General features: G+C 40.2%; 1 protein-coding gene across 1 annotated transcript in view; it reads left to right on the top strand.

Moving 5' to 3' along the window:
* JMY (junction mediating and regulatory protein, p53 cofactor) overlaps positions 1–17,562 on the top strand; it is a 72,798-nt gene extending 55,236 nt beyond the window's left edge. The window contains exons 6-11 of the mRNA XM_054986701.1: positions 936–1,123; positions 3,044–3,127; positions 5,438–5,533; positions 6,218–6,752; positions 8,714–9,022; positions 16,851–17,562. Coding sequence (XP_054842676.1) covers positions 936–1,123; positions 3,044–3,127; positions 5,438–5,533; positions 6,218–6,752; positions 8,714–9,021 — 1,211 coding nt within the window. The 3' untranslated portion in view covers position 9,022; positions 16,851–17,562. The remainder of the gene's footprint in view (positions 1–935; positions 1,124–3,043; positions 3,128–5,437; positions 5,534–6,217; positions 6,753–8,713; positions 9,023–16,850) is intronic.
* Positions 17,563–19,253: the final 1,691 nt, after the last annotated feature.

Raw genomic sequence — 19,253 nt, 5'->3', positions numbered from 1 at the left:
ATGGCCCCTGAACAAATTGCCCCCAGCCATTCGCCATTGTTTCCTAGTGGGGAAATTTCCAAGGCTTTCCAGGCAAAAGGAAACCTTAAGCAAAGACAACCCCTCGCCAGAAGCCAGTCCCAAATGCAAGTCCCACTCCCATGCATGCTGATCCAACAAAGCCTAACTGAGCCAAAGTGAAGGAGGGGAACCAGTGCTCAACTAGAGAATCCTGAAGTGAACCAAGATGGGGGTGAAGCATGCCGGAACCACAGAATTTAAAAAGTGGCCAGACATGGCTTGAAGAGTTCTTTTGGAGCTTAGGCAGGATGGTATGGAATCTACTCTGCCTGCTGTCTCCTGTCCCCACCAGCCTCATGGCGTGGAGCTTACCTTCATTTCGTACTTCTGCTCTCTCACTTACTGCTGTTCCGCCTCTGCTGCAGCTGTCTCCAGCCAAATAAATCTGACCCAGCAGAGTTCAGCTCCCCAGATCCAATCTGGGATTCTCCAAACTGATTTGGCGTAGCCAGATTATGATGGATTGTTATCATGAATCCCAGATCACGCACCCCTTTCAGTCACTACTGGTGTGATTCATCTTATTTCTTTCTGCTTCAGATGGACCTTCTGTGTTACTAGATTTATGTTAGTGTATGGAAATTCCTTTTAAGGCAGGGCTAGGCAGGGTTATGCCTGTGATGGATCTATCCACTACTTTTTTCTCCTATTTTGTCATTCTATTTTTTAGTTTTAAAAAATATTTTTATTGAAGATTGGTTATAGAGGGTTAACTATAAGAAAAATGAGAAGTAATAATCAAAAATAGAAAGACTGTATCATAGTAATCAGAGCTTTTCCTTTGAGATGTCATTCTGTTTTTCACAACTAAAAATTTGTCTTAATACTGCTTGAGTGTATGTGTTTAAAATAATTAAAATGGTATTTTCTAACAGAAAAAAGAGATGAAGTAGTATATTACGATACATATGAAAGTATGGAAGCCATGCTTGAAAAGGAAGATATGGCAACATCTATACACTTGCAAAGAGAAGAGTTGCAGAAATTACAACAGAAAGTGCGGCAGCTAGAAGCAAGGCGTGGGCGAATTTCAGCCAAGAAAGCATACCTCAGAAACAAAAAGGTAAAACAAATCTTATTTATGTATTTTTTATTTTAATTTATAAAAGTTGTCCACAGCAAACACTCTCAAGCTATTAGCAGTAAAATCTCATAGACAACCATTCTAACATAAAAAGTAGATACTCCAGGAGAGCAACTATCTCCATAAGATGACTATTTTCAATATTGATCAAAAAGTATACAAAGAATTGTCCAGGTGAGCTTTGCTAAACAAGGAATTCCATACTTGGGGCATCATCAGTAAGATGTCTGTATTTACTCACTTCATTATATTATTTATTTATTTATTTTATCACATTTCTAGACCACTCTCCCCGTCAGACGGGCTCCGGGCAGTTTAACAACAGTTTAAAACAGTAAAAACATTATAAAAACATCAAAACATTATATCAAAACAATTAAAATTGGCTGGTATAAAATATTAAAATACAGCATTTTCCTGCATGGGTGGTGGAAGGTCTTCAGTGGTATGGCCGGTGAGAGGACAGCCTAGCCCCCACCAAATGCCTGGTGGAACATCTCTGTCTTGCAGGCCCGGCGGAAAGATAACAAATCCTGCCGGGCCCTAGTTTCCTCAGACAGAGAGTTCCACCAGGTTGGAGCCAGGTCCGAAAAGGCCCTGGCTCTGGTAGAGGCCAGGCGGACTTCCCTGGGGTCAGGGACCATCAGCAAATGCTTAGTGGCTGATTGAAGTGACCTCCGGGGAACATATGGGGAGAGGCGGTCCCGAAGGTATGCTGGGCCCAGTGCGCATAGGGCTTTATAGGTCAACACCAAAACCTTGAACCGGACCTGGTACTCAACCGGTAACCAGTGCAGCTGACGGAGGACAGGTGTTATATGAGCCATGATTGGTGCTCTGGCAACCACCCGTGCAGCTGCATTCTGAACCAGCTGCAGTTTCCGGATCAAGCCCAAGGGAAGCCTTGCGTAGAGCGAATTGCAGTAGTCTAATCTGGAGGTGACCGTTGCCTGGATCACTGTCATAAGGTCATGGGTCGATAAGTAAGGGACAAGTTGTCGAGCCTGTCTTAGATAGAAAAATGAAGATTGAACAACTGCTGCGACCTGTGCCTCCATAGACAAGGAAGCATCCAGGACCACCCCCAGGCTCCTCACTCTCGACACTGGCGTAAGTGGCGCTCCATCGAGAGCAGGGAGCCGGAGTCCTGCACCCATGGACCCTAGACCCACATGCAGGACCTCCGTCTTCAAGGGATTCAGTCTCAGCCGACTCTGCTTCAACCATCCAGTCACAGCTCCGAAGGCACGTTCCAGGACATCTGGGGCAGAGCCAGGCCAGCCGTCCATCATCAGATACAATTGGGTGTCATCTGCATATTAAATACAACAGAATCAGGATTTTAAATTAGATGAAAAAATACTAAGATTATAATGGGTTGGACCCAATAGTTCTGTGTTGCAAAATACATAAATTTAAGCATATAACAAAAATGCACCTGACAGTCAGTACATATGCACCTAGAAATGCTTGTTCAAACCATGAACAGTGTGGAGAGATTATAGTATGGAGCTGCATAAATCTGTAAATTTAGCTTCACTTTATTAGTAATAACTTTCATATACAATGTATCCTGTTGACAAAGCCATAATGGTTTATATATGTGTTCCTAATGGAGGTGGTAGTTATTAAGGAAAAAGAAAGTCTTGTGCATCTGTGTTCTCTTCAAATATTCTATAGTTTTCCTATACCTCACCTAGAATTACGTTGTCTTTGTGAGTTTTGTAATAAATGGAAAATGCTTAATAAAGCATTAAAATATTTAACAAAGCTATTATAATTTCTGTATACGAATTGATTTATTTAATCTATCCATTTCTGCTTCTTTGATCTAGGACTGTTAAGTCCTTTTTTAATTGAACTTGACTATATTTTATAGGCAATCTTGTGTCTTTACAGGAGATCTGCATTACAAAACATAATGAAAAATTTCTACAGCACCTTCAAAGTGAACAGGAGTCAAGTGCACATGCTGGGAAGTTTGTGAGTTTGGTCTATGTTAAAATTAAAAGGAGCCTTCAGTTAATTATTTCCTGCCTTCTTCCAAGACTGGCCTGAGCTTTCCTACTATACTATTAAAATATCCCTCCCCCCAATTGTGTTGTGACATGATGAGCTAAGCAGCATATCAATAGCAGTTAAATGATGAACAGTTAACCGAGATACTGTTGTTTTTTTAATTTCATTTTTAATTTCAGTAATTGTATTGTATTGTCATTCTGTTGTGCTCCCTATTAGTCTAGACTCAATTCTGCCTTCAGATTTCTGGGCACCATCACACACAAAGATTAGAACCCACGTTTTCCCTATAAGCGTAGATTCGAAAAAACAGATACATGTGAAAATGCAGGCAACTTCTCTCTTTCCCCAAGGCATCCAAAACTGAACATGTGCCTAGCCTTTGGCATCCCAGGTAGTTGCCTATTTTGCATCTGTTGTTGAGTTGACAGAAATTAGAGCAGTGTTTGGAGGAAAGGTGGCTAATAAATAATTTAAATAAATAAACACAAATATTTGCAAGCCAATTTTAAGTGTTTACACACTGGTTTAAACTTAAATGGGTTATAGTCAAAGGCTTGCAAGTAGAACTCTGGTTACAGAACTGATAATTCCTGCATTTCTTCTCGGATGCAACCCCCTGCGTTACTTAAGGATAAGGTAAAGGTTTATTGTCTTTAGCCATAGGCCATTACAAGTTACGAATAACAAGAAGAAAAACAGAAACGTGTTTGAATAAAATTAATGTGAAGTAATCAAAACAGTAAAATTTAAAACTAAATAAAACCAATAAGACAATAAAAGTAAACACAGTTAAAAAAAACAGTAAAAATCCGCAATATTCAGACATTACTTGAAAAGCAGCTCTTGGGGTTTGGGGGACCCTCAGAATGACTGCCTGTAAGCAACCATATGTGAACAAATTGCTGATATTTCTGCAGTCCTTTCTAATCACCAGAAAGATCTGTCCTCAGGTGTAGAACTTGTGCAGAATAGCTGTTTGGGAGGAGAAGGGTGAAAACCTTTCTTTAGCATCTTCTGCATGTTCAGCTCCTCTCTTTGAAGAGAAAGGAGGGGACCACTTCATCCCCTTCTCACTTATTCTTCTGCATGAATCCTGTGATCCCAGGAATGATCTTCCTCTGTGTTGGAAGGGTTGTTGTAATGCAGAAGAATGCAAGAACACTCTTTGTGCCTTCCATGCATACATGGCCATTGTGAGATGAAATGTAGATGGTCTGCAGGAGGAGAAAAAAATCAGTGAAAACTGCCGCCCCCCATCTTGCATGAGCAGAAGTGCCCTTATACTTGTGGTAGAGAGATGTTGGGTCTAACACATGGTGTCTGAGAAACTACATAATAATCTTGATGCAGTGAATACAGTTACTATTTTGGTAGGTCAATCTTCAGTGGTCTGGTTTATCCTATTGATTTTTTTTTAAATAAAGAGTCTTATTGTCTGCCTCTACAAAGCCTCATATTCAGATGGAGCAAGCATTGTTAATACATAAAACATGCTGTTTTTTCAAGCAAGTAGTAATGTTTTTAGACTGTTATGATGCATCTAACTAATTGTGAAACAAAATTGATTAACAAGAACAGAACAAAAAGGTTGTGGGTTGATATGGAAGAGCATGTCTTTGATGTTATTTTGAAAAGCTGAAAATTCTAACTAAAATTTTAAAATGAAACAAACTTACTCATTGGCAAAATCAATCATACTATTACTAATCCCAGGAGTAGATTAAATGTGCATGAAGCACAATTTTGTTAAAGAAAGTGGGTTGGATCCAGCTAGTTTTCCCCCCTCAGTCTTACCCAATTCTCCTCCTTAATCTAGCCCCCATGGTTTGTGTACATGCAGATCCCATGATCCCCAGCATAGCCTGTTTGAGTGGTCAAAGGGGACCCTGCTTTCTTTTTCACTAGCAGAAAAGCTGGTTGGATCCAACCCAAGGTTTGTATTGGACAGATTTCTTTCTGTGTTTGGCTTATTCATTGCACATTCTGTTCTTAGAGCTGATTTGAATGTTCATCTTACAGATGTGATAATGATGCTGTTGAAAGTATTATTTCGGGGGAATTCCTGCTGTTCTTTCTTGCAGTCTTTTCCTCTGTAGTGATCTGTCTTTTGCTTATGCTTATTTAAGGGGTAGGGGCAAGCTTAGCTTATGCTTCATTGAGTCATGGAGAAGAAGGCCGTGCTGTGGAAAAATAATTCCATTAACATTTCACTATCCTGCTCTGCTGTTTCATCTGTATTCTTTTTTACATTTTTGGTTTTTTCATACTCAGAGGCGAGAGCGGTTGCAAGATGAGGAAGAAAGAAAAAGCTCATGGGTTAGTCAAGAGCGGCAGAAAACGTTGGATAGACTTCGAACATTTAAGCAGGTAACTAGAAGGTGGACACTCTTAATAAATTACAGTTTTATGCTTGTGCATCAATAAATGTACAGTAATTGTGTACTGGTATGTTGCTGCTGCATAATATGTGACATAACCCTTATCACTTATTAATAAGAGGTTTTTAGTTATGACATTTTATCTGTATGTAGTTCCTGAGGCAGTATTACTTCAGTTGCTTTCCTAAGGACATCAAGAAATCTCAGATTTTGTGTTAGTCCTCAGGGTTTCTTCAGATAATCTTTGAAACATAAAGGCTGTATTAAAGCCCACTTCCCTGCATTCAGTATGTATCTCAGTTCCCCGGTTATCTGACAGTTTTGCTGGGTGAATCATGATTTGAGCTTTTGCAGAAAGCAGTTACAAGTCTTTTTGTCATGCAAGTTATATTAATTCAACAGAAAAATAAAGTGCATGTGAGAGCCTTTATACTTTAACGGTTCTCCTTTTGGCTTCTTCCTCCAGAGAGGTATCCAGTTTGAGGAGAAATGGTTCTGATGTTGTCTCTATATGCCTGTGCCTATAGTCCTCTCAGATAGACTGCCTGATGTTTTTAGATAAGGTATAATAATGCATGAATTGCTTTGTAGATTAAAACATTAAAATAAAGTATGCAGTTCCACAACTACATTATATGCTTGCCTAATTTTTAATTTGTATCTTTTCCCTAAGCGCTACCCTGGTCAGGTAATACTCAAATCAACCAGACTCCGACTAGCCCACTCAAGAAGAAAAAGTACAGCCAGTTCAATATCATGTGCTGATCATCCCCTGTCTTTACCAGTAACCACACAGACTGATGAGAGGCCCCAAGAAGTGGAGCCAGAAAATATAACCCAGCCTTTACAGATCCGTGAGCCTAAGAATCTAGGAGAATCTGAAAATCCTTCTTTACCTCCCTGCGATGTTACCTCTGAATTTTCTCAAACTACTTCTCTTCTGGCTGAACTTCACCCTGACATTGTCAGCGAAGCACCGCTTCCTCTTCCACTGCCACCGCCCCCGCCACCACCTTTGCCCACCAAGGAGGAATTTACTCAGTGCTCTGAAAAAAGCAGTAGCCCTGTTAAACAGGACAGCATGGAGAAGCCAGCCCTGCTGAGCACCATTGCACCATCAGCTCATTTCTTTGATAGCAGCCAGTTAGTTAATGCCAAGAAGAAGCTAAAGAAGACTGGTGATATAGAAGGATTGCAGAGGAGAAGAGGTAGTTTTTCATTTTTACTTATTTGTTGACTGTAGTTCTACTGAATATGATTAATTGGAGGGGAAAGCAGTGATCAGTTCACCTCTGTGTTGATGCTGGCTTTCAGTAATAACTGTAAATATAATGGCTGGGAGTTAAGATGCTAGAACAAGTAGTTTCACATACTAAGGAAAGTTGAGGACTTGTATGTGTTGAACAGCATCTCTACAACATTTTGTAGTGTGACCCAGAGGTCTTCTGTTTAAAACAAAAAGCAAAACAGAAAATCCCACTGGGCATGCTCAAGTCTTAGGCATGTCTAAAATAACTCTTTAGCTGTTGACCGGTGGAATTAATCAACATTCTGAGAGTTAGTACTATAACATTTAAATATTTTGTTTAGACTCGTCTGATTCCATGAACTTGTCACTGGGGATCTATGTACTGTAGATGAGAGAACTACATGGGAAAAAATATGAGAAAAGCTGGTGAAATGCATCTAGCTATTCTGTCTTGGCATATTATACCTTTTGTTTTGACAAGTATTGCTATTTGACCAGAGATTAGCATTCTGAGAATACCAGCTTTTTAAAAAAAAAGATCTTGTGACTGTGAGGATGGATTTGAAATGTGAACAGTCTTTGAATAAAACTTTCTGAAATCTTGAGAGGTCATAGGAGAGGGTGGGAAGTCTTTCAGCATTTGCAGTTGTTTCTCAAGTTAGGGCTTTAATACTCTGAATGTTTCTTTACTTTTAAAATGCAGTTAATTTGATGCAAAGATTTTCCTTCCACTTCTGGAAGGACTGTTTTAGTTCTCATGCAAGAACATTGTGCAATAAATGCTAAATTAAATCCAAATATTTAACTTGTACAATTATTTGTTAAACATGCAAAAAAGGTTTGTTCAAAAAGTTGAACAATAGCTTGCACAGCATCTTGCTCATAAGGAGCATCAGAAGTGGGAGGGGCCGTGCCTCAGTGGTAGAGTACCTGATTGGCATCTTCCATCTAAAAGGTTCAGGTAGTAAGTAATGTAGGTAATGTGGAACATACCCTGGAGAGCTGCTGCCAGTCTTAATAGACAATACTGACCATGATGAACCTATGATCTTACTTAATAGAAGGCAGTTTCATGTGTTTAATGTACTTTAGAACGTACCTGTTTATAGCACTGCATAAACTATTATGCAAGCTGTTGTATAAGGATTTGGGAAAGGGGCTACTTACTATTTTCCTTTGCTCACAGAGTGTAGCTCTTACCTTGCATAAGAAGGAAGTCAGCGGAGGAGAGGTACCACTAGTACATTCTCCTGTGAAAGTGGAAATGGATAAAGAGAGGGGATTGACCAGCCTCTTAAAATATTTATCACTCATACAGAATATTTAGAAGCTCATGCACATTGAATAGCATTATCTTTACACAGAAAATTGAGATATTTACCAGGGAGATTGTCATATAAAAAGAAAACAGCCTCCATCTGAACTTTTGCATTGTATCCTCTTTCAGTATTTTTCATCTTCCTCCTCCTGGGTGACTGCGATCCAATCCATACATCAAGTTGTAGATTCACTGCCAGAATTCTAGAGATACATAAATGAAGCTCAATAATACTTGACAGTTTTTATTCTTGCGTCGTACAGTGGAAAGGTTGCCTTGCAAAGTCTACACACCAGTAGTGGTGTTTGGTTATTGGTGAGCAACAAATATGCTAATCTGCAGTATTTATCTGGTTTATTTAGTCAGAAGTGGAAATAGGTGTTTAGAAACCATAATTTGAAGACAAAAAAAAATTGCCAGTTACAGTAGATTAGCATGCAAAACTGAAGGAACCCCCCGCCCCATGCTTGGGGGGGGGGGAACCCTGTTAGTTTCGGGAAAGTGATGCTTTTTCTAATGCATGTTTAATAATTTCTGTAACACAGAATATTGAAGCTAAACTATGTTGAAAGACCTTAAACAAGTCCTCTGATTTACTGCAGTGAGTTCACCAATGGATGAAGTGTTGGCTTCTTTGAAGCGTGGAAGCTTCCACCTGAGGAAAGTTGAACAGAGAAACCTTCCTCCTTTCCCAGACGAAGATGACAGCAATAACATCCTGGCACAGATAAGAAAAGGAGTGAAGCTGAAGAAGGTGCAAAAGGACCTCATGAGAGAGTCATTCACAATTCTGCCTGATGATGATCCTTTGACACGCAGCATCCATGAAGCACTACGACGAATTAAGGAGGCATCGCCAGAGTCAGAAGATGAGGAGGAAAACCTGCCTTGCACAGACTGGGAAAATTAAGGTGTAATGTCCTTACTTTTAATTCAGATTTGGTTTCCCAAGCTATTAGCAGCTTTGGTAGGAATAAGTGTAAGCTGTCCTATATTTATATATGTGTGTATGTGTGTGTGTGTGTGTCATGAGAGAAGAACACATGCGCCTTAAGACCCACATTGCAAAATGCACGCATGTTTGCTCAAAATGAAAAGGAACATTTATCTGGGATATTTATAGTTAATACAGAATGACTTTACTCAAAGCGTTAGAAATAAAAAGGGGTTATTATTTCCAAGCTCAAGCAGTATGCTGTAGGTCACTACAATGCATTAGATAACTTCAGCATATATAGAGTCAGGGATATGAGCACTTTCCAAGTACCAAGATGGAAAAAAAATGAATGCACCAATTAAATGGCTATCTGGAAAGACTTGTATGGGTAATATTTGGAACTGATGTTGTTGAAAGTTATGCCTCCTGAAAGACTCAGACATGGCCTGCCAGTAGGGATGCCTCTCCTGCTTCCACCCAAGGGCCATCAAGTTGCAACAGGAGTGGCATGAGGATCTCACTCATTCTGATCTGAAGATCTGTGCGTGCTCAGATATTTGCACTGATCTTTTGTGTGTACTGGGTACCCATTTGATTTGAGAAGTAAAGGCAGTAGACGTGTATAAAAATGCACTTTTTCCTGCAGGGCAGCTTGCAGGATGGGGGCACTACAGTGCAGTCTTAAGCAGAGTTATACCCTGCTCAGCCCACTGATTTCAATAGACTTACAATGGTATAACATCAGTAACTGTTTAGGATCACACTGTTTTTTCACTGTTCTAATAGGAAAGACATAAGTATGCAGTTGATTGTGTAATTGATACAAAACTTCTGAATTATAAGGAATTTTGGATTATAAGGAATTTTGGACGCTCTAGTAAACCAAGTTTTACAATATCTAAAAATCTACTGCAAATGCAGAACTATACTGTCCCTCTCACCCTTATCTCAATTTTATGGGGAACAAATGACAATATTCTTCTCATAACTTTAAAATTTATTCAAAAGTTCTTTCTTCCAGGCAGTATTTTTTACTGCTTCTTGTTTAAAACCTTTGTCCTGCTAGATGATGCCTCCCTCACTTATTTCATTATACTGGAATTTTTTGTGTTAGAGGATCTAAGTAAGTGACTGACTGTGATCAGGAGCAAACTTTCAGAACGGCCACGATAGTAGCTGGGTAAAGCCTTAGTAAGAATTGTATGGAAGCCTTGATCTGATTTCAGAGTTTCTGGTTGAAACATACGTTGTATAATGAATGTAAGATTTGTTTTTATCATGGTTGTTACCAGTTTGACAGAGACGACCCTATTTAATTAATTTACAAATTGGCATGCCAGTAACTAATTGCAAGTAAATTTAATCAAAACGAAGGTCACTTCCAATATCTGCAAGGCGAGTGTTCCAGTAAGAGAAATTAATTTAATATCATAACCCACTTAAAGGATGAAATTATTAATTTGACCTATAAAATAAGCTGTAAAACTAAATACAAGTGAAAACGAAAATAATTAGAAATAGAACTGTTTGTATTGTCCCAATCTACAAACCCTTGTGTATTCCTGCCAGACAGCCATTTCAGGATATTTTGACTCACCAAGCAAAGTTTCCACCCTTCCCCCAACTAGTTCCTGGAATTTTCATGATTACATGAAAAAGTAACATAGCAGTATCCTGGGATGTAGAGCAAGTCAGTATTATCTCCATGTTGCAGATGTAAGGGTGAGAGATAGTGATCTGCCCAACACCATCTTGTGAGTTCATAAGGGTGCAAGATTTGGATGATGATTCAAAATGGATTTTTCACCAAGGACAGCAAGCAAGCTAGAAAATTATGGAAATCTTAAAATAACATTTATGTAAAGTTAACAGTTTCTGATTTGCTTGTACGTTCAAGAAATGAACCTTGCAAGAGTTGAAGGTCAGCAACTTTGACTCACTCTCCATTTCATCCCAGGATGAATAATCATAAAATATAGTTGGTATCTAAAATGAGAAGAGTTCACAGTTCCATAGAAAAGCACAGTGAATTTCACAAGTTAGTTGGGGCGAACAGTTGGAACCCTAGAACATGGCAGTCTTTAGAATTAGTGTAGTGGCCTTAGGCAAGTCTCATGATCTTGTTCCTCTCCTGAAGAAATAATATTGGTTTGCTTTAAACAATTGCTGTAGAGATAATTGAACAAATGTAATACCATCTGATATTTGAAAGTGCTTGAAGTAGCCATCTATATTTACTCTAAGACTACATTCACCCGGTGAGGATTCTGTTTCCCTGTCAACTCCACAGCAAATGCAGAGGCATTCATACTAGGGGTGTGTGCTTTGGGAATGTGATTCGGGTAAAATACCCAAATCAGACCCGATTCAGAAATCCCGAAGCAAAGCTTCCCGAAGCATTCGAAATGCTTCAGGAAGCTTCGGGTCAATTTAAATGCCCATTTCCCTGCCACTGCAAGTAGCAGGGAAATGGGCATTTAAACCTCCAAATCAGCTGCTTGTCGGGGGCTTCCCCAACGACCGGCTGAGTGCCGGCACCGCTGTCGGGGCCAGGGGACTCCTCGGCCCTGTCAGCGGTGGGCGAAGGAGGCAGTGGGGATGCAGGCATAAGCCTGCTCTTCCCTGCCGGGCGCTCCTTTCGCCCACCCGTGTCAGGGCCGAGGAACTCCTCAGCCCTGACACTGGCGGGCGAAAGAAGCAGCAGAGATGTAGGCATAATCCTGCATCTCCCCACCAGGCGGTCTGCCAGGCGCTCCATTCGCCTGCTGATGTCGGGGCCAAGGAGTTCCTCGGCCCCGACACCGGCAGGCAAAAGAGGTGGCGGGGATGCAGGTATAAGCTACAGGTACAAGGCTACAAGTGTCTATATACCAATGCCCAAAGTATGGGTAATAAGAAAGAAGAGCTTGAGCTTCTATTGCAAACGGAGGGCTAAGATATAGTAGGAATTACTGAGACTTGCTGGGATGATTCCCATGACTGGAATGTGCTAGTAGATGGGTATGAGTTGTTTAAGAAAGAAGGGTAGAAGAGGAGGTGGAGTGGCGTTGTATGTGAGGAGAAGGCTTGATTGTCAAGAAGTTATGGAGAATGGGGTGGACAGCCCAGTGGAAAGCATATGGGCAGAAATAAGGGGAGGAAGGACAAAGGGTATTATTGTTGGAGTCTGCTACAGACCACCTGACCAGCAAGAAGAAATGGATGCTGCCCTCTTTGAACAGATTGGTAGAGTGTCCAGACATCAGAACCTTGTAATTATGGGTGACTTCAACTTCCCCGATGTGTGCTGGGAGAGAGGCTCAGCAAAGCGTCATGAATCACGCAATTTACCACCTGCCTGGCCAATAACTTCCTTTTTCAAAAGGTGGAGGAAGCTACAAGGGGCTTGGCCATACTAGACTTGATATTAACCAACAGGGAAGAATTGGTAGATGAAGTGAAGGTGGTGGGGACCTTAGGGGGAAGTGACCATGTCCTCCTTGGATTCCAGTTGCTGTGGGGGGCCAAGGAAGTTCGTAGCCAGACTCGTATGGCCAACTTGGATGAACTCAGAGGCTTGATGAGAGTCATTCCATGGGAGAGTGTGCTGGAAGGGAAAGGAGCGAGTGAAGGGTGGGCTCTTTTCAAACATGAGCTTTTGCAAGCTCAAGCCCTCACTATCCCAGCAGGACAGAAACATGGTAAGGGCTCCAAGAAACCGATGTGTATGTACAGAGAGCTCCAGAATAAGCTAAGGGAGAAAAAGGAAATGTTCAGGAAATGGAGAGAAGGACAGACCTCTAAAGAGGAGTATATGTGGGTTACTAGGTACTGCAGATCAGCCATCAGAGAGGCCAAAGCTCAGTACAAGCTGGGTCTGGCCAGGAGGGCTCGCTACAATAAGAAAAACTTCTACAAATATGTGAGAAGCAAACGCAAGGTAAAAGAGGCAATTGGACCGCTGTTGGGAGTAGATGGAGAAACTCTGATACAGGACAGAGAAAAAGCAGACAGGCTTAATGACTTTTGTGCCTCTGTTTTCTCCCTGAAGAACTCAGGCACATTTAGAGATAGTAGAAAATGTGATAGGACACCTGAGTGGCTAGTTGACATTAACAGAGAGGTTGTGGAGAGGCTTCTGGCTGCACTAAATGAATACAAATCCCCTGGGTCAGATGGGGTGCACCCAAGAGTGCTGAAAGAACTTTCTAGAGAACTTGCAGAACCCCTGTCCATCATCTTCAAGGCCTCCTGGAGGACTGGGGATGTGCCACAAGATTGGAGAAGAGTGAATGTTATCCCGATCTTTAAGAAAGGGAAGAAGGATGACCCGGGAAACTACATGCCGGTCAGTCTGACTTCTGTAGCTGGGAAGATACTAGAACAGATTTTAAAGGGATCAATCTGTAAGCATCTGAAGGACTGCTCAGTGATCCGGGGAAGTCAGCATGGTTTTGTACCTATCAGATCTTGCCAGACCAACCTGGTTTCCTTCTTTGATCGAGTGACCAGCTTACTGGATCAGGGGAACTCTGTTGATGTGATTTATCTGGATTTCAGTAAAGCTTTTGATAAAGTTCCCCATGACATTCTGATGGGCAAACTGGAAGACTGTGGACTGGACTATAGGACAGTTCGGTGGATAGGGGTTAGAGGACCACACCCAAAGAGTGGTGGTCAACAGTGTTTCATCAGATTGGAAAGAGGTGTCCAGTGGGGTGCCACAGGGATCGGTTTTGGGCCTGGTACTTTTCAATATTTTTATCAATGACCTGGATGAAGGAGTGGAAGGGCTGCTCGTTAAATTTGCTGATGATACCAAATTGGGAGGAGTAGCAAACACCCAAGAAGATAGAATTAAAATTCAACAAGACCTGAATGCTCTGGAGAAGTGGCCAGCTATGAATAGGATGCAATTCAACAAAGACAATTGCACAGAATTACATCTGGGCCACAAAAATAGGAAGCACAAATACTGGAAAGGGGATACACTTCTGGGCAGTAGCATATGTGAAAGAGGGCCCTTTAAACTGTCAGCTGGCAGGCAGCAGGAGGGAATCCCCCCTGCCACCTGCCAACTGATAGGGAGGGGGGCTAAGTGGGGGGGTTTGGGAGTGGGGGTGGGTGGGGTTGCTGGGAGAAAACCCAGCCCCCTGAATCACTTTGGAATGCTCCAAATCTTTACAGAGCATTCCGAAGTGATTAAAATACCCGAATCCAAAGCGGCTTGCCACTTCGTGTTTTGGGTATTTCCGAATGTTTTTCCTGCTTCGGTTAAATCCGAAGCAGGAAATCCAAATATTTTCAGCATGCACACCCCTAAGTCACACTGGCAGCAGTGTCTACACAGGAGTTTGGGGCATGCATTTCTTGGCCAGCTGCATAGGCACACCAATAGATTCTGTGTCTATGCACAAAATGTTCTACAGTGAAATTGAAACAATTTTGATAGCCAGCACTGCAGTCTTTGGAGGGCAACAGTGTGCATGGCTAAGGATGGAGGCTTGCTTTTCTGTTTAGTTGATTGCCACAGCAGCAGCATTATTGTAAATTTTCTGTTCCTTGTAAGCTATGCCCCCTATCTATTTTATTTCTCTCTCTCTCATTTTCTTGCTTTCTTATCCTTTTTGTTGGTCCTTACCTGCTCCCAGGACTAGTTGCACACCTATGGTGAAGTGGTGTTCATTTAAAATGTGACTGAAGTGTGGAGGCAAGCTTCCTATGTTGGACAGATGATCAATATTATCTTTTTCTGGTAAAGGGAATCTACAAAGTAGATTCTTGCACACAGTGCCAGTACTTCACTAAGCAAGTCTGCCACAATCACTCCACTCACTCTAGAATTACCTTGTGGGAGCATGCTTTGCCAGGGACAGATTCGATGGCCCAGGGTACTGACTATCTCAGTACCAGGTAGACCCATTTGCTTGGCCTTGATGCCATCACTAACTCAACTTACATCCAACATTTTAAACACCGTGGCTTTGTTTCTTCTGCAGCCAAGTCAGGAGCAGAAAACTCCCAAGTTTTTTGGAAGTGAAGAAAAAGGCAGCTAAGCACAATGGTAGAACTGTGATCTGGATACTCCGAACCCCTCCCCCCCAACTGCCTGTCCTCCCACTGGCCATGTCTTTTAGACTTAGCACTGTTTTTCTGACAGCTCCGGGATCACCTTTGGGTGATCTGGATCAGACTCTTCTATCACCATTTCACCTTGAGAATCTCTTCACACCCAGTTCTGAAAACTTAGATGATCTTCCTGATTCTTCCAAGCAACCCACTTATAGAAGTTTTAAAAATATGTATAAAGTACAGCAAGAGGACTGCTGTTTCTTCTTTTCTCACCGTGCCCTCAATTTGAGACTTCACAGAGAAAGGGGGAAATATTTTGCTGAAACAGACAAGAATTGCAGAAAGCTTGGCAGCATGCTCGGTTTATAAGATCTGTGATCAGTATTCCTTGTAGGGAGTGATCTATTATTGTACTGTTTACCTTGCCATTGTTTCCCCAAATAAACCCCTTTGCATTAAATAATACAGCAAACAAGTACATCCAGACACTTCACAGATTGTGACTTTAAGACTATGGCTCCATTGCCCTTTGAAAGCACACCTGTGCTTAACTGCAATGGTCTGTGAGGCTAAGACAAGAATTGAGGCCTACACGACCCACTTTTTATGATCAACCTGACCAAAGTTATCCTTCACTAGCTCTGTTCTTGTAATGTAAAGTTGTTTCATCTTTTCATTCAAAGTAAGATGTTATCACCAAGAACAAGTTTCAGGCTTGGATATAAGTGGGCAATCACATTTTATACCCTTTGCACAAAAGACTTTTGAAGGGATTGGAACCTTTTCCTCTGCTACAGTTGACCAAGGAAAGGTCAAACGTCCTCACTTCACTATGTGTCTACCATCTTCTTGGGCAGTAAATTGTCAGAACTGCTGCCCCAGTACTTAACAGGCCCTTTCTACATTAGCAATAACTGCCTCCTTGTTCCTTTTCATGAAATATGCTGTGTAGCTACCTGGGTAATGTATTCTACATTTGTATAGTATTTCTGGAATATTATGCCTGGGTTTGGTCAGGCTGTACTGTGTTCCATCTTTACATGTCAAGACATCAGCACCCACCTCCGGGTTAGCCTGCTTGCTGTTTTCCTGTATGTGGAACTGCACAGAGACCACAAAGAAGAAAAGTTGCTTACCTGGAACAGGTTCTTCAAGTGGTCATCTGAGCAGTTGTGCAACCTGCCCTCCTTTTCCAATGCTGGCCTCTAAATTGCCTTATTCTCTGGAATTGTTAAACACAACCATTCACTGAAGTTGAGCTGGAAGGTACTTTGCTCCTTGAGGCATGCACAGAGGTGTAAAACTTCCTAGGGGAAGGGAGTATCAATACTTCGTCTAGAAATCAAGAACTTACTAGAGTTTGCTTCTGCACCAGGTTAGAACTCATATGTGACTATGAAGAACATAGCTATAGATACATGAAACTACAATTGTAGGTAAACATTCATTAAGATAAGAGTGAGATAAAAACTATTTAAATTCTGTTTCCTTCCCTGATTTCTAGCCATATGCCAATCTAATCTAGTCCTCTGGCATTAAAGAAATAAATGAGTCTTTAATGGTAGATATGAAATCTCGGAGGTGTCTGAGTAAAAATGATGGATCACAGAAAAGAGGAAAACAGGAGTTTGCAGGGGAGTAGTTTTGATGAAAGTGGAATTCGTATAAACTGATTAGAACTTTTATGTAGAATTTGAGAAAAATATAAATTTGCTATTTATCCTTAAGTTGTTTTGTTTTTGTTTAAACAGGTGCTAAGGATTCCACAAGATACGATTTTCCTTTCACTTTTGAACATTCTGAAATCATCAGTTTGATCACCAACTTCAGTCGGGGAAAGGCTCACTCTGATAAACTATTTGATATGTATATAAGAGCCTGAATACATTTTTTCAATTCATGGTAGAAGATTGTGGTTGGCCCAAACACTACCTTATTTAGATGTGCATTTTATGTAACATTAAGAAGAGTGAGCCCTTCCAAGATATTTTCTAGCTCTTCATTCACTTTTTATATTTGTGTGATATACAGTTAAGTAGCAGCTATTGCAACAAAGCTTCTTCCTAACTTTAGTTACCAGGGCAGGTATGAAAACCTGCCCTTTGGTTCACCGAAGACTTCATCTGTTTAAGAAACAAATCACTACGTTCACATCAGCTTCTTTACACAATAGCACGATTACCTAAAGTTTATCACTGTTATTTTTCATGCAGGAGGTAGATTTCAGTGAAATTATGCATTTGTTAATTATTCTAAATACAAAGGGTAAGATGGTTTGAAAATGAAAGCAGATGGCTATACAGAGTAATGGAAAGTACCTTAAAAGTGGAAGGCGTGTATTTAAGAATGTATTTGTTTACAGACTAGTACATTTAGAAACCCTTTAGAAAGACATGTATACTGTATACACATTATATTTTTAAATTAAAATTTTCCTTGCTCTTATGAATAGCAATGTTTTACCTTCAGGGCTGAGCTATAATAAAATTACATAAAATTTTATTTATAGAAGCAATATTTTGTAATTACAATAATTATAATTATTTTGACTATTAGTTTGCCTGTCTTTGGTTAATATAAGAAACCTTTAAAGAGAATGCAAAACTGAAAAGATTTTAATTTTGTGGGATTTATAATTTTTTTTCTGTTTTGTTATTCCCTTTAATTGTCAGACAGATCTGAATTATACAAACAGTCTGCTTATTTGAAAATACTCTTTTTTTAACCCTGGTTGTGTAATGGTCTAAAGGAAGCACAGCTTAAGTACAGTGAAGATTTAAAGCAACCTGATCTCAAACAGTGTGACTCATAGCTGCAGGCAGCTAGTTTTATACTAACAGAGTACTAAACAGTGTTTCTGCACCAGGGTTAATTGTACCCATTTTAAAATTCTCCACTGTAGGAGAACCTTGAACTTGCCCAGCTTCTTATTTTTTAAAAAAAGTTTTGATGTTTACTGTGCTTGAGCAGTTATGGTCCCTTATCTTAAGGGAAAAAAATGATTTACTGTACTCATCCACTGTCCTATTACAAGCAGAATCCATGAGTTTGTATATTGAAAAGAATGCATATAGTAATCCCTCTTACTTGTATAAAAAGAAAAATATCTTGCCCTTTTTCCTTTTTAAAAATAGTTGAGGTACTAGTAATCATTGACAATATGTTGTGTAACTCAGTGCACCTCAACTCTTGGAAACATTTGGTCTTTGGTAGTGACCACCTTGATCAGTAAAGATCATAATATCGTATATTAATGGAATGTTTGCCATTCTGTACTTGGCAGGAGTATTTTTGAAGCTTGTTGCCCTATATAGTGCAAAATGCTATCTTTTTTAGAAGGCAAGCTTGAGAGTTGCATGAATTCCGTTAATATGGGAGTGCCTTCTGTTGGGGAGACAAAGTTCTATTATGCATCAAATATTAATTTGCTGGAAACATGCACCCTTTCTCCCAAGTTATTACATCATAATTAAAATTGTATTTTACAGTGCAGTTAAAATCCCAGGTAACAGAGGGTTCGGTGGCAATAATTCCACCATATAACATATTGTGTTTGAATTTTCAGCTGTAGCACAAAACATGAACTTCTAAAATTAAGATGATGCAGATCATATAACACTTCACACTATCAGTTTCAGCAGAAGCATCAAGCAACACATTTCACTGGGGAGTTCGCATGTAAGATATTAATAGAACCTCTGTGTAAGGAAATTATTACTTGTTGGAATTGAGGAATAACATTCTTTACCTTTGCACTGTTTTGCACCCACAAATTTTGAATTATGTAAAAAATATATGAAGCTGTCAATATGATTGTATGGTGTTTAGGCTTGTATTTATGAGATCCTTACCTTGAAAACTGCATGTTTTTTTCTTTTTTAAAAAACCAGAACTGTGTTTAACTATTTAATTATTGCAAGAATCTTAAACTGGCTTGGGTCTATAAAGTGGCTTATTTGTAGGAACGTTTTGACATGCACTGACTGCTGTACAGAGATTGACCTCATATCCAGAAGTCTTCTTTACACAGAAAGAGTCTGCTTCTATGTAATCACTAGATAGCATTCCATACAGATTTATCACTGTCAGATACAAGAAAATGTACATCCACCCATAAACAAGTCCTTATAATAATATTCCTAAGCTTTTTGGCT

This window comes from Eublepharis macularius, chromosome 8, assembly GCF_028583425.1.
Source record: "Eublepharis macularius isolate TG4126 chromosome 8, MPM_Emac_v1.0, whole genome shotgun sequence".
In the NCBI taxonomy this organism is placed as follows: domain Eukaryota; kingdom Metazoa; phylum Chordata; class Lepidosauria; order Squamata; family Eublepharidae; genus Eublepharis; species Eublepharis macularius.
The sequence above is the reverse complement of the archived record's forward strand: the minus strand, read 5'-3'. Positions and strand labels throughout refer to the sequence as shown.